At 47.0% G+C, this 14,760-nt stretch overlaps 5 protein-coding genes across 5 annotated transcripts, besides 1 other annotated feature; 2 read left to right on the top strand and 3 right to left on the bottom strand.

Moving 5' to 3' along the window:
• Positions 1 to 519: 519 nt before the first annotated feature.
• CTRU02_208248 (uncharacterized protein) lies at positions 520 to 1,581 on the top strand (the record flags this gene model as incomplete). The annotated part of the gene is made up of 2 exons (XM_036725815.1): positions 520 to 760; positions 827 to 1,581. The coding sequence occupies 2 exons, from the start codon at positions 520 to 522 to the stop codon at positions 1,579 to 1,581; spliced, it is 996 nt and encodes a 331-aa protein (XP_036582529.1).
• Positions 1,582 to 2,303: 722 nt separating this feature from the next.
• On the bottom strand, positions 2,304 to 2,549 carry CTRU02_208247 (uncharacterized protein; the record flags this gene model as incomplete). The annotated part of the gene is made up of 1 exon (XM_036725816.1): positions 2,304 to 2,549. One exon carries the CDS (start codon positions 2,547 to 2,549, stop codon positions 2,304 to 2,306), a length of 246 nt encoding a protein of 81 aa, XP_036582530.1.
• A 1,215-nt stretch (positions 2,550 to 3,764) lies between these two features.
• CTRU02_208246 (putative aldehyde dehydrogenase) lies at positions 3,765 to 5,251 on the bottom strand (the record flags this gene model as incomplete). The annotated part of the gene is made up of 2 exons (XM_036725817.2): positions 3,765 to 4,221; positions 4,287 to 5,251. Coding segments are annotated over 2 exons (1,422 nt in total), but the record flags the coding sequence as incomplete, so codon positions are not given.
• A 2,744-nt stretch (positions 5,252 to 7,995) lies between these two features.
• Positions 7,996 to 8,139: a sequence feature (Protein overlapping with rRNA (CTRU02_208245, KAL0936030.1) was converted to a misc_feature.).
• Positions 8,140 to 8,456: 317 nt separating this feature from the next.
• CTRU02_208244 (xylosidase glycosyl) lies at positions 8,457 to 10,123 on the bottom strand (the record flags this gene model as incomplete). Its single annotated transcript, XM_036725818.1, has 2 exons — positions 8,457 to 9,518; positions 9,572 to 10,123. 2 exons carry the CDS (start codon positions 10,121 to 10,123, stop codon positions 8,457 to 8,459), a joined length of 1,614 nt encoding a protein of 537 aa, XP_036582532.1.
• Positions 10,124 to 13,389: 3,266 nt separating this feature from the next.
• CTRU02_208243 (intracellular hyphae protein 1) lies at positions 13,390 to 14,048 on the top strand (the record flags this gene model as incomplete). Its single annotated transcript, XM_036725819.1, has 2 exons — positions 13,390 to 13,452; positions 13,611 to 14,048. 2 exons carry the CDS (start codon positions 13,390 to 13,392, stop codon positions 14,046 to 14,048), a joined length of 501 nt encoding a protein of 166 aa, XP_036582533.1.
• Between the last annotated feature and the right edge of the window lie 712 nt (positions 14,049 to 14,760).

Genomic DNA, 14,760 nt, shown 5'->3' with positions numbered 1-14,760 from the left:
ATCCGGTTACACTTGTCGCAAACAGAAGTGACATCATGAGAAGATGGCCAAAGAATGCCACTTATCGGAATGTAGACATCGCTTTGAAGCTAAAAGCGCTGGTTACACCCACCCAAGGCTCGTATTTGCGGACTGCAACGTGACGGCTTGCCCATCCCAAAGAAAAGGCGACGTAAATCAATGCCGCATCTAGTTTTGACGTAAAAGAAGTTGCCTCTCAAAAATCGAATGCGGGTGCCGTTTACCTTGCACCAACGACTTGGCGATGTCCCCTTGCAAATATTGTTAGACATGACATGGTCCACGCCCTCGTGACGAGATTTCAAGGGATTGCACATTTACCAATGACAACCCACCCCTCCGTCTCTGCGTGTACCAACCTCCCTTCTTGATGTCACCCAGCTGCGCCTTCGAAATATTTTTTCCCCGGCTTCCCACAACTAGGCTGAGTCGTCCAGGCCTGGGCAAGCAACAAAACCCACGCCATAGGACTGATTTTTTTGCGGCCGCCAAACGATCATGAGCGCGCCAAACGCATTCATATCCAACGGTACCTGCTATTACGGCCCTGGCAAAGAAGTGGGCGACTGGTTTCCTTGCGGCAATGCTGCGCTTGGTGACAAGACATGCTGCCAGGGCGGCGACATGTGCCTGTCGAGCCGAGCTTGCTACAACCCGCGCTATGGAATTACCTATCTAGCTGGCTGCAGCGATCCAGCCTACAAGCATTCGAGTTGTCCAGATAAGGGTGCACTGAAAGGCAAGTCCATCTGTTCCTGAATCTGGGAGCGGCAGGTCCGTAGCTAACGAAGGTGATGACATCCAGATCAGCCTTGGACTGGTCTCGTATACTGCAATGGCACATCAGAACAGTGGATAGCTTGCAAGCAGTCTGCACGGCCGACAACCCTCACTTCAGCGGACGCCTGCTGGTGTCCTCAAACATCACGCTCAGTCGCCTTCACCGATTCCTCGATTCTCGGGAATGTCGTACAACTGCCGACGTCGTTGGGAGGCAGTGTGATTTGGCAACCCGGATATGTCCCAGTCCCAACACAACCAAATACGAGTCCAACCGAGACTTCAACTTCTATAACTAGTCCTTCGATAACTAGTTCCGGCCCTATGCCATCGGCGACGGAGACGGGTGCGAGTGAAGGTGGCGATGATACGGGCATGACATCCGGAACCAAGATCGGCATCGGTGTCGGCGTCGGAGCGGGATGCACGGTTTTGCTCGCGGTACTAATATTTCTGTTTTTCGCTCGGCGAAAGATGCAAAAAAAGGAGATGGCTGAGCTGGCCAACACGAAATCCGGAGGTCTAAACGACTGGAGGCAAGACCATACAACACCTGCTGGAACCACCATTTCAGAGTTCGATCCCAATATAGCATATCAATGGTCAACAAGATCAGAGTTGGATGCAACTCCGCGAGGGTCGACGACAGAGATACCAGATGGATACGGCATCAAGCCGCAAGAGCAGGCTCAATTAAGCTTAATTGGAAAGCCACCTAGTACAAGAAAACCGGGCAAGGGCAAGAGGCCGCAAAGCCCAATTGCGGAGTTGCCGGGGTAGGCAACTGTTGGGTTGCTTGTCAGAGAGTTTCAATGCGTAAATAAGTTACATATGTTCTAAGAGTCGACATGGTGTTAAGGAACCATTTGGTTGACTTGACGATTCTGACAGTTAATAAATTTGATAATTTCTTGGTGATGGTGACCTTTCCCAACTACGAATCTCTGCCGTGGCCGAATTAACCCCTTTGTGCGAACACCTAATGTCACCGATGCTAATGTAGAACACGAACATCAAAGTAAAAGGTTTGTTAATATAGATTTTCTGCAGGTTGGTGACGCTCACTGGCTGTAACTATAATCCTTAAGTTCTGCTCGGTTTCCAGTATACGTTCAAATTTGCTCCCGCTACTGGTCAGAAGCTGCGGCGGTTGTGTTGTATGGAGCATTCCATTGTGTCTGTCGTGATGTGCCAGTCCATAGCAGGTGTTGACAATCAGACTATAGCAGTTCCCTGGAAAGTTTGACATCTCGCACTGTTTCCTAAGTGACCTTAAGTTGTGAGGGTGTGTAATCAAACCTAGACCCATAAGGCCCAATCTCCTATTTCAGTCAAAATAATGAAGAAACAGCAACTTTGAAAAGAGATTTTTCTTATTTTTCTTTTCTGTCATATCTTCTTCAACAAGAAGTTACAGTATTCATACTCGCATCCCAAATCATCCTAATCGCTTAAATTCCCAACCCAACTCCGGCCGATTCCCGATATCATAAAGCACCACTTTAGACGCAAGCGATGGTTTGGGTGCAGCTGTCGTTTTGCTTACGACCCTTGCAGGCCTCCTCGTTGGCCTTGGTAGCCTTGGCGTCAAAGGTGTCCGTCTTGCCCTTGGGGCAAACTTGGGTGTTGCCAGTGCAGAAGAGGTTGTTACCCTGTGTGCAGACGGACAAGTAGTTGGCAGTCTCGTATGTGGTTGCGGCGGAGGCGACGGCGGCCATGGAGATAATCGCAATGATGGGGAACTGCATTTTGAATTCTTGGATTGGATCTCAACGAGAAGTGTTTGGTTGTTTGTGAGGGGGGAGTTTTGTGAACTGGAGAGCTTGGTTGATTTGATTGTCTGGATGTTGAGAATAACAGAGTAAGGTGAGAACTTGCTCAGCCTTTATATAATATTATTGGCATGAGTAACCATTCATCTGTCCTCCAGGTGAATACCATGATTTCGCTCCGAATGATGTCCGAAGCCGTCGTAGCCGTTGTAGTTTCGAATACAGAGGGCTTCTGGGGTATTGTGGACCCGTTTAGCTGTGGTAGCCACCATGAGGTTAACTCTATCAAGCCACTATGGCGCCAAAGCGTCATCGGGCTCGCCGCGTGCTGCCCACGCAAAACCCTAAAAACAGAGAGTGAGGCGCGACCCTGCTTCATGCGTTCCGAGTAAATGAATAGTGACGTTTCACAACTCCACAAACTCCCAAACCCGCTCAATTGGATCGAACCTTATTCTGGTCAAATCACCTGGTATTTTCGAATGCTGTTGTGGAAATGGGTCTCGCTTACCATTTGAGTCTACTTCCGACCGAGTCAACCTCATTTTATCAAAGTAGAGTTCCAATTCCAGAATCTAGAACTATCGCATGCAGCATGGGCAACCTGTTCTTAGGTGAGGATGCTGACAAAACTTTGCAGACCCGAAGCCTAAAGCTGCTTTGGAGCCTCATCATCGCGAAGAAGGGTATGAAACGCACTACGCGTGTCTCGCGAAGTTGCACAGTTCAGTCTTAGTACATGGCAATTGCTGGCGAAGAAGGCTTGACAATTTCCCAGTTTAAATCATATTTCAAGTAGTGGCAGTTGTCGTGATGATGAGCGTGTGGTGTGTAACTGAAGAGAGCTCCAATTATGGCTAACAACGCGTACCAAAATAATTGTTTGGTATACGTGTTACTACGTAGTAGATTGCTCATATAATTATACTATGCTTGGCGTATTTAGTGAAGTGTTACTGCTATTATTGTGTATGGTCTTGTAAAAGTAGTCTCTAACCCAACAAGATACAATAACACATCGGCCATGTGAAAGTTGCCGAGACCGAGCTTTCAGACCACCTAATCCATGACACTAGGCTTTTAGAAGAGTTTCTTAAATTTTCAAAGGTAGAAAAACATTCAGAAAACCTCACTTGTTATCGGTCCAATTAGCCCACATTTTTATATGCAATTTCGCAATGAACTGATCAATCACTCAAACACCTTCTTCCAAACCCAAAGGCTTCTGGTGTTGGTGTACTGCTTGAAGCCTTCAATACCCCATTCCATTCCAATACCGCTCTCCTTGTGTCCTCCAAACGGAACATTCGGAGCCACATCAAAGTGAGAGTTAATCCAGACGCTACCGGCACTTAGACATCGACCCATTTTCTCCGCCCGTTTCACATCTTTGCTCCACACCGAAGCACCAAGGCCCGTCTCGAGTGCGTTTGCACGGTCAATGACATCCTCCTCGGATGACCACTTCAACAGCGGCACAATGGGGCCAAAAGGCTCTTCTCTCACGATGCGTGAATCCTCAGGCGGGTTGTCGATGATGGCAGGCTCGATAAAGTAGCCTTTTGAGTTTTCGCGCACAGAACCCTCAAGAGCAACATTCCAGCCGCTCTTGCCAATTTCTGCGTACATGTCCTTGACGAGTTCAAACCTGGCAGAGATAGTTAGGACAAAACTTCATATCATGATTTGGAAGTAGTAGGGTTGAGTACGCACTGGACACTGTTTTGAACTGGTCCAACGACAACATCGGGTTCGAAGCCTCCGCCAGTCTTGATGTTGTTCTTGGTAAACTCTACCATCGCGTCTCTGAACTGATCATAGATTTTCTCGTGAACATAAATACGCTTAACCAGCATGCAGATCTGGCCAGAATTCAGGAAAGCAAGAGTAGCGATCTTGGGCAGGCACTTCTGGATGTCGACATCTTCGCAAATAATCGCGGCGTCATTGCCACCAAGTTCGAGTAGACAACGCTTGAGAGTCTTTGCGCAGCTCTCGGCTACTTTCTTTCCCGTTGGAATTGATCCGGTAAAGGCAATCATGTCGATACCCGGGTGCGCCGTCATCCACGGTCCGAGATTATCATCGCCGCTGAGAACCTGGAACACTCCGGGAGGGAAGATGGACATGGCGATTTCGCCTAGCTTTAGATCGCAGTACGGTGTGTATGGCGAGGGCTTCATGATGATAGTGTTACCCGTCATCAAGGCTGGTCCGACCTTGCCCAGGCCCAAAAGCATTGGCCAGTTCCAGGGCACAATGGCACCACAAACACCCAGAGGAGGGTACGTGGAATAGATCGTCTTTTCGTCAGTGTCCTCGATCACCTCGTCTTTAACTTCCATGGTTGCAAATGCTCGCAACCAAGAGAGAGTCATGCTCATTTCATTGTTCGCCAAGCCCAATGGTTTTCCCTGCTCCATGGTCTGAAGCTTCTCGAGCGCCTCGCGGTTCTCCTCAATGGCATCAGCATATGCAAGCACGAGCTTGGACCTCTCCTCGTGGGTTGTCTTGCTCCATGACTTGAAGGCTTTCCTGGCATGTTGGACGGCAGTGTCAAGTTGTTCCTTAGTAGCGACTGGGACCTCATAGAGAGGCTGTTCAGTTGCCGGGTCGATTGAGTGTCGCGTTTCAGCAGTAGGGACGAACTCTCCATTGATGATATTACCAGGGTAGGTCTAGGGGCTAACGTCCCACACCCACTTCTGGGCACCCCCCACATTTGGGCACCCCATTTACACCAAAAACGCCGTTTTTCGAAATTCTATATTAAACTAAATACTTTACTTATTAAAGAGAATAAATATATGTTAAATAGATTAAGACTTAATTATAATACTTAAGTAGCTATATACTAGTATTATTAATAATAAGTATTATAAATTCAAGGTTTAACATTTATAATACTAATTTACCTAGCCTATATCTTAATATATAAAATAGGTAGAGATATTTAACTAATATGATTAGAATTTTTAAGTAAGATATAGTAGATTTATATATTCTTATACTTAGTAAAAAATTCTTTAAGCTTAGAATAATATTTTAAAATTTCCCTTAAGAAAAGTTTCTATTATAGAATTTTAACCCTTAATTATACTATATTTACTAAAGTAATACTTTTAAATCTCTTTTAGATATAATTATATACTTTTAATAAGTATAAATATTAATTTCCTAGATTTTTTAAATAAGTATATATAAGCGAAAATATATTTTTCTAATGTTAAGGAATACTAGTAAGTTACTAGTATCTACTAACATTTTAAAGCTTTTAGTTTTAAACTTCTATATTATAACTATTATTATATTTAAACCTTTATAAAAAATTAGATGGCTATAATTATACTTAACATAGTTTATATATATTTTCTTTTCTTAGTAAGTATAGTAGTTAGTTTAATATAGAATTTCGAAAAACGGCGTTTTTGGTGTAAATGGGGTGCCCAAATGTGGGGGGTGCCCAGAAGTGGGTGTGGGACGTTATCATATCAGTATCCGTCATACATAGTGTGAGTCTACGGGGCTGAGGTTTGTACCGTAGGATCAATTGTAGGCGCCATTGTCTTGAGCTTGGCTGGTAAGAACACAAAAAATAACACTATTTGAAGCTCTTGCGGGAATAGATACTCATTAACGCACACAAGCTTTGGTTGAACTGCAGATCGGTTCGTCTTATGAGGATCTGTTCATCCGACCCCTCACTGCTTTGTTGGGACGGTGTTACAACAAGTCTTGGCACCCTTACCCCATCTTCGTTCTTCTCACCCCACATGATCCGCATATCTATAGGGCTTTCGCAGGATGGTGGAGCTTTGGACATGGTAAATAGCGTCCTTCTCTCACTTCACCGCGTGTACACTGTACGTAGGATAGCCCCTTTTCTGAGATTTGGGCTGCTGATTTGTGGAGAGGAGAACACAATCAGGTAATCTCACCTCAGACAAATCTTGCAGGATCTGTATCCATGCCAACTATGCGTGGGCATTTAGCGTTGGAAGAAACCACGAGCCAATTGGAGTTCCAGGTTCAGAACTGAAGTTCCATTGGGAGATGATTGTTGCCTTGTCTTCCCACTAAAGATCCTTGACAATTACCTGCTTGCCTAATGTTTCCTAGTGGCTATCCTGCACCTGCTTACAAGGAACGGCTTTTGACATGGAAGACTATTCTCATAATTCTTTAGGATGTTGTCGGTAATTACATGCATTTTCCCAAAAGGGAATGGGGCTGTTGGTAAAACTCGGGCAGAGCGGGTTTAGAGACGGAGGTTGTGTCCGTCTCCACATGGAAGAAATCTGATTCTCAGGAAGAGATACAGAAACTCCACTCTGTGCCACGACAGTCCCACAATCATTGGTCTGTGGTCTTCTTGAGGTTTTACAGACCATGCTGCATACTGGGTATGCGTCTGAAAGCGGTTAGGGCAGATGGAATGCGGAGTCTGGACTTTGTTTCCGTATGGTTTGCAAAATAAGTCTGAAATTTTCGATTAGCGATCCAAGATTATTTATCTTTTGTTTAGTGTAAATGCCATAAACATTGGTCGGGCAAGTCATCTCTTCGCTTGACCTGTGAGAAGGCAATACTGGCCTTAGAGTGGCCGGCTGGTGTAACTTGAACTACCTTCACAGACAAGACAGAGCCATTATCAGAGAATAAAAGATCAATCGCAAACTCAACACAACTGGAGCTGTTCACCGTATCTTTTTACTGCGTCTCATTTCTTTACTTATTTGGAGTTTAGTTTATTAGAAGAGACTGTGTGATGTTCAATCACGCTGGTAAGGTGCAAATCTTGGATCATGCTCAGTCAAGCGATCTTACCACCATCTAGCAGAAATTCTGCTCTATGGAGCCTTTCATCCAGCTACTTAAAGGGATGTATCAGGAAACCAAACGGGGATGCATTCGGCGTTGACCTTTGCGCTTAAGTCGGAAATAGTATCTTTCAAAATGGCATAGGTTCGGCTAGATGCAACAAGGCTGTGGTCCTGAGAATGCACATCAAGAGGCTACACATCAAAAGTTTAGCAGTTGTGTTGCTCAAAGTTCATGTTGGTAACAGCATAAGCAACAAAACGAGATACCTAAGATCTATCATAGCAATACATGGAAAACTCCACCCGTTATGGAGCTTCCAAGCAATTGCTTGACCATCTAATCAAGTTTTGAAAGCAACTGCATCAACAGAAGTAGCATAAGCGTAGACGTTCCTAACTTCATATTTTCCATCGCTGACGTTTCTTCTCAGTCCGCCCAGTTGACCAAAGTCATGTTCAAATGGCCTTCCTCATAATAAGGGAGCTATGGTTGGGGAAAATCCTTCTGTGCCGTTCTGTTGTTCCAAATTTGCCTAAGAAAAGCAACCGCTAGTATCGACACTTCGTACCCCACCACCAAAAGAAAACCCTAAAAAAACATGCAACACCGGGCATTCGCCGGTCGTCACCGACCCGACTACTACTCCGGCCCTCACCGGTTTATCGATGGGAGAGCGGACGGGATCCCGAGTTCTCCGGTGGGTATGGTCGCATGTGGCATATTCCCACTGACAACGGGCTGATAACTGTTTCCCAAGCCTTGTGACGAGAGACTAGGGGTTCGATCAATAGAGAGAGCACCGGTCCTTCAAGTGACTTTGATAGAGCATTTATGCGTACAATCAGCAGTATCTTTTAGCTTCTGGCAATTGTTATCCGTATAGCAAGCTGCCTAAGTACCTAGGGTACAATCGCTATTATGCAAACTTGCCGAATACTACGGGTAACATCAACAATGGAACGCCCGACGAAAAACACTATTCACGAAGTCTTTTCAATCTTTTTAACAACTTTTGATTGCCATAAAACGGTTTCGATGCTATTCCTATGGTTTCTGCTTTCACTCCGCCAATTGCAAGTTGAACTCTTTCACCACGACGGATCCACCAAGTGACTTCGTCGCGTAGTTGAAAACGGCAAACCTAAAGGCCATGAAGTACTGCCAGCGGTTGTGCAATTTCCAACTGCTTCCCAGTTGCGTGAACGTCACTCCGTCAGTGCTGTACGAGAACTGGGCCGTGTTGCTGTTTTCCGCCAAAAGGAATGACGGCGTGACATCAGCCGTGGCTCGCAGCCAGATATCTGCCGTGCCGTTGGCAATTTCTCCCAAATCAATTTCTTCTGTGCTAGCAGTGGCCACGACAGTGCCATTGGAGGTAGTCTGCCATCCAGCACTCTCAGGAGCGAGAATATTGTGTACTGCAACGAGCTTCAGAGAGTCCCCTTCCTTCTGGAAACCAATGTACGCAGACTCGTCACGGAAAATGGCGACACCTGCAGTATCTCCATCCGCCAGATTGGCAAGGTTGAGGCGGAAGGTACCGCTGCTCTTAGGTCCCAAGATGCGATGAGTCAGGGTGTTCCGGGCCGCGTAAAGCTCGTCTGTCACAGTTGCCGTGTGAAGAGTAAGGCCGTCGGATCCCAATTCCCAGGCCGAGTTATCGGGGTTGTGGTTCCACTCCCACTCTGCCTTCAGTTTCGATCCGTCAAAGTTGTCCGTGTACTCGCCAGCTGGGTTCACGGTCTTATCGGTGGTAACAGGCAAAGGGTAAGACTTGCCCCAGGCCCCAGCATCAGTAACGATATGAGGCCAACCCTCTTCGTCCCAAGTCAGCGGGGCCAGGACGGGGATGCGGCCGCTAGGGTATGCGTCGAGGAATGACATGTACCACCAATCGCCTTCAGGCGTGTCGACAATGGCTCCCTGATGAGGTGTTCCCGAGTTGGGGATAGGCGACGGCATACGGTCTAGGACAGTGTGGTTCGTGTAAGGACCCCAAGGGCTGTCGGCCTTCAGCACGTGCTGGCCGTCAGCTGGCTTTGTCAACCAGATGTAATAGCTGTCGTTGATGTGGTAAAATCTTGCTCCTTCAAGATACCGTGTAGAGTCAGACCAGACAACCTGCCATTGGTCAGCACTAGAATTTTGTTGGAGACTTTTGAGTGATATCCTACCTCCTTTCGAACAGGCTGCAACCCGTCGGGAGACAGCTGGACTACGCTGATATTGTAAAGTCCGTATGCAAGATACATTGTGTCGTCTTTGTCAACCAAAAGTCCCACGTCGTAGTAACACTCGTCAATAGGTGGCTGCGCAGTCCACTCCCCAGCCGGATCTGTGGCTGTAAAAACATAGGTTTTCCCAGACTCGATGCATCCGTACCAGTAGAACAAGCCATTGCTCTCACGGTATTGGAGAGTGCTAGCCCAGATTCCGCCAACGTAGGCCTTGCCACTGCCGTTCAAGTAATACTTGTCGCCGAAGGTAAGCTCTGGCACAGAGTGTCCAATAAACTCCCAGTTGACAAGATCGTAGCTCTTCAAAACAGGTGCACCGGGAGAGTAGTGCATGGTCGAGGCAGTGTAGTAGTATGTGTCGCCAACGCGGATCACTTCGAGATCAGCAAGGTCCTCCCATAGCACCGGATTGTTGAAAGTGGCGGCACCGGAGCTCTGGGCCACCACGGCGGTGGCCGCCAGGAGCATTGACGGAAGTTGGAACTTCATGATAGCTTTTTCGAGCTTTCGACTTCACCTTTCCACGATTCAAGCCACTATTAGAGAAAAAACTACAAAATGGACCAATTTATACTTGGACATTACGGCCAATGCTCCAGCTTCCGTCTACCTCATTGAATGTCCGGAGTGTCCCGGATTCTCATCTTCCCCTCATCATTGCTCCATCAACCCACTAGAGGCATTACGCACTGCCAAGTCCCGTCACTTGCGCACAAATGATTGCTCTTTAACAACTTGGACCTGGTAAAGAATTGCGCTCTGATTGGTGCGCAACTCGGTTGATTGGAGTTGATCGGGGTCGGTTAAAGGTGGAGGCGGGGAATAAGCCTAAGCTGGGGAATAATCTCCAGTTTGTGCGGAGAAAGTGGGCAATACCGGATGTTGTTGTTAGCGTCATGCCGTAACTACAGAAGCTGCGATTTTTTTCACATCAGAACCCAAAGGGCCCAAGCTCGTAACATTTTCTGAGGGTAACTTCAAATTGTGTATGACAAGAAAAAGTGCTAAGGTAGTATGGGCAGTGATTGGGAGGAGAGGATCAGAATTGATGAGGTAGAACAGAGTATATTGGCCTAACATAATTCAATCTCGTTCATTCTCGGTAGATAAACTTATAGCAGTGCCTGCATTAGCAAGCTCTAAAGTTTAAAAAAAAAAGCTGTTAACGAAACATAAATAAAGGCGAAGGGTAGAAAACATTCGTATTGTTCTGGTATTGGCGTTGACTAGACGAGCCGATTTGCTCAAAGTCCATCTGCAAACTAGCTCCTTTGATGGGGGCCTGACTTGATTAAATATTTTCTCGCCAGTGCCGGACACTTGTTTTTCTTCCCCGTCTAAAGCGGAATGAAAATAGAAGCACCATTAATATTTGGATCATAATCAATGCCGTCGGAGATTGGCCACGGCTGTCAGTGTCGGGCACGGAAAGGAGTTGGCCGAGACCCGCATTCTCTATTCACCCCTGGACACCACGAGTCAATACCCTAATTCGTGTATCGGCCGGCTTAGCCGTCGTCGGGTCTTGTTGAAGACATCAGTAAGTAAAACAACAAATGGGCACACTTTACATTACAGTATTGCAGATCTGGGTATGTCTTCCTGGTAGTAGTTCAATCTCAAGAACTGTTCACGAAATTATCCCATGGCATCTAGCGCATGGTGAGTTTTGCCTTCACAGGGCTTCCAGTTTAAGCTTACTGCCAGTACTCGAACGCTAACAAGATAAAATAAATACAATTGTGTCCAGAAGGTTGACGAACAACCTTTTTCAAATAATCTCTCAACTACAACTTGAAGTTGGAGCCGCGCGGGCGTTGACGAAGCGCTGCATGAAAGCTAAATTAGCCGGCAACATCAAGCATCACGCTTCATATCCTTTCCAAAAACTCCTTCAACTGGCCGTATAACCGCCGGGCCCTTCTTTTTCCGCGCGGTCCAATTTATGGTGCCGAACCGAACCGATCGCATCACAAACAGTCCACTTCTTGCTGTACAATCACTCCACTTCACGGAAGCTCCTTGAATCTCATCCCAGAAGTTGTTTCGACAACTACTGAATGGAGAAAAATTATAGAGGATCTCCCGCCGTAGGATGCATACAAGTGAAGCTTGGCCTGAGTTAATGCCCGCGGAGGTTCTTGAAATAGAACGGAGAACCGCATGTTTTTATTGCAGTTGACTAGGATGTCGCAAGGAGCCAATGCTTGAATGAGAAGCAACAGAATGGTTGAACAACCGAGAAAGTTCAATATCCAACACGGACTATGGGTGCGGATTCTGGAAGGCAGGCCCGTTCATTGCCCGTCTATTAACCTTACGAGAGACACGAGGTTGCATTTCAGTTGACTGCTCCATCGCCCTGAATGCCTTCAGTGGGTATTCTGGAAACGCCGACCTCTCTAGTAGTATAGTAATCGTTTCCGTGAGACTGGAACCCGGTCGGGAACCCCGGGACTCATGGACAGCATGGCTTGGACAAGTGGGGATTGTTATCCCCAGGCCCAGACAAAGAGACTTCATAATTCCGAAACCGAACCGGGAAGTACCTGGAACAACACTAACAGTTGCCGGTGTGGGTATTATCTCTCTAAGCTGTGTTTGCCACTTGTCTAACACCATCATTGAGACAAGAAGAAACCGAGTACAGCCTTGTGGCAATACAACCTTTAGAGAAATGCAACTTTTGTTAATAGAGCTTGACTTTGTTTAATGAATAGGCCGTTAACAGTTCAGCCCAGCCCGGCACAGTTTAGGGATGGGACAGGCGAGTTCGGACGGTGAAGTGGGGGCATATCCACGAATGTTGATGAGGCTCAAAGTTTAATTGATTACCCTTGCTATCACTGTTGCTGACGTTGCCAATGGCTCAGAGTTGAGCCTAGTGAAAAAAATAAAATCTCGAGTTAACTGTTGACAGAGCTAGTAAACAAAATCGAGGCCATTAAACTATTTTCTTTGCCATTTTTAGTCGCCAAGTTCACCTTGTAGGTTCTTTCGTCCTTGCTTAGAACACCAATGTTGCGTCATGAAGGGTGCTCGGCAGCGCCAGATTGGAAAAGCCCAGGATTGCCACGTAATACATAGGACTTTTTGATGGCTGACGGGGCAAGTAAGTTTGGATAAATTGAGGGATTCTAGAAACGTCGTCCCAACTTCCCAGCATTTGTGGTCAAGTTGACAAGGATCCTCCCAGACTGCCGGGCAGCACGAGTCAAAAAAGGGGTCACGATCCCCAGAATATAGAGTTTCAATGCTTGGCCTGCCGGCAATGTGATCATGTCCGAGTCTGCCGGAATCCCGGCCGCGTGGCTCGGGTAACGAGCAAGTATCTCCATTCGTGGAGAGGAACCTTGGCCAGAAGTTATTCTTCTGCCAGTGTAATGTCTGCGGTTAGGCGATGTCTTCCCGGAGTAGCTTCACTGAACTCCTTTCGCACAGCCCCCAGTGCGCCCCAACGACCCACAAACAACAATTGACGGAGGCTCGCGAAATGCGGTTGTCCATGGAGTCTGGAGCGGCTAGTGGTCGATGTATTGGAACCCTCCCTCACTTGTCTGTCTCCTCAGGGGCTATCGAGTTTGTGTATAAGTAGCAGATTGATCATCAGTGTCAACTTCTCTTTCTGAATCATCATCAGCATCCAGCTCTTCGATCCAGTCTTTCGCTAAAGCCAATCACTACAGTCGTTTCATTCTACTCTCAAATACACTCGCTTCATTCATATAATTGATTTTCCATCCAAATCAGTCAAAATGCAGACCTCTTACATCTTCACCACCATCCTTGCCGCTGCCGGCCTCGTCGCTGCCCTTCCCGTAAGTATCTGACTTGAGAACTTTCCCATTGACACGATATCTCGAACAGAGTTCGAGAACTTTAGAGATTTTCTTTGTTATTTCGAAGTCGAACTCTGTTCGAGAACCATGTTTTGATGGCAACTCAATGCTTCATTCTTACTAACCCTCCCGAACAGCAGCAGGCTACCCCCACTACCACGGCCACCGCCACGGTTTCCGCCACCCCTACCTGCTCTCCCGGCCCCGTCGTCGACTACACCGTTGTCTCCGGCGACACCTTGACCATCATCTCCCAGAAGTTCAGCTCCGGCATCTGTGACATCGCCAACCTCAACAGCCTTGCCAACCCCAACCTGATCCTCCTCGGCCAGGTCCTCAAGGTCCCCACCTACGTCTGCAACCCCGACAACACCTCTTGCTTGGCCAAGCCTGGCAACGAGCCCTGCGTCAAGGACGGCCCTGCCACCTACACCATCAAGGCCGGCGACACTTTCTTCATTGTCGCCCAGAGCTTCAACCTCGACGTCAATGCCCTTCTCGCCGCCAACGAGGGTGTCGACCCTCTCCTGCTCGAGGTCGGCCAGGTCATCAACATCCCCGTTTGCAAGGCATAAATCACAGCCGCAGTAAATAACACCAAATGCGTTTATTGATAGTTCTGCCACCACAGTCCCTTGCGGTTTCGGACTATCGATAAACATTTGGCCGGTGGAAAGGCATAGTCGCTCTATTGCTGGCCTGGTGTGAATGATACCTTAGGATTTCACGGTGTTGGGATTTGGCTTTATAGAGTGGTATAGATGGTAGCTCGCTGCTTGAAATTGAATTGGATACAATCAACTCCTGTCTATGCATGTGACTATGTCCAAATGAGATTCCTTTGAAGTCAAAATGGTTACCTTGACTGCTTTGATTCTTTGAGCTTACCCCAGTTAATGTGGAGACTGACATGTTGATCACCTGGGGCGCTGCCAAACCCCAGACTTGGCTTTCGCCGATCGTGTCGCGGCAGTTGAATGCTAAACTGTTTTGCAGATCTGTTCTGGAGAAAAAAAACAGGGGCTCTATCTGCAAAGTAAGTCGCATAAGCCATGTGGCATGGGAAAGACTTTATGTCTTTTGAGAACAATTTGGCGCAGTCCGACTTTGCACACCAGAGGCTCCATATGTGATAAATTGGGACAGGAAACTAGTTGAGTTGGTTCATACACATTTACAGTACTCGGGAGGCTAAGAGCACTTGATTTGTTGAATTGTCATGTTCAAATTGAATGGTGTGGCTTTGAAAATGTAATTGTTGCTCGACTACGCGACATCGCTTGTCGA

Source organism: Colletotrichum truncatum (genome assembly GCF_014235925.2).
Source record: "Colletotrichum truncatum strain CMES1059 chromosome Unknown Contig_0005, whole genome shotgun sequence".
Lineage (NCBI taxonomy): Eukaryota > Fungi > Ascomycota > Sordariomycetes > Glomerellales > Glomerellaceae > Colletotrichum > Colletotrichum truncatum.
The sequence above is the reverse complement of the archived record's forward strand: the minus strand, read 5'-3'. Positions and strand labels throughout refer to the sequence as shown.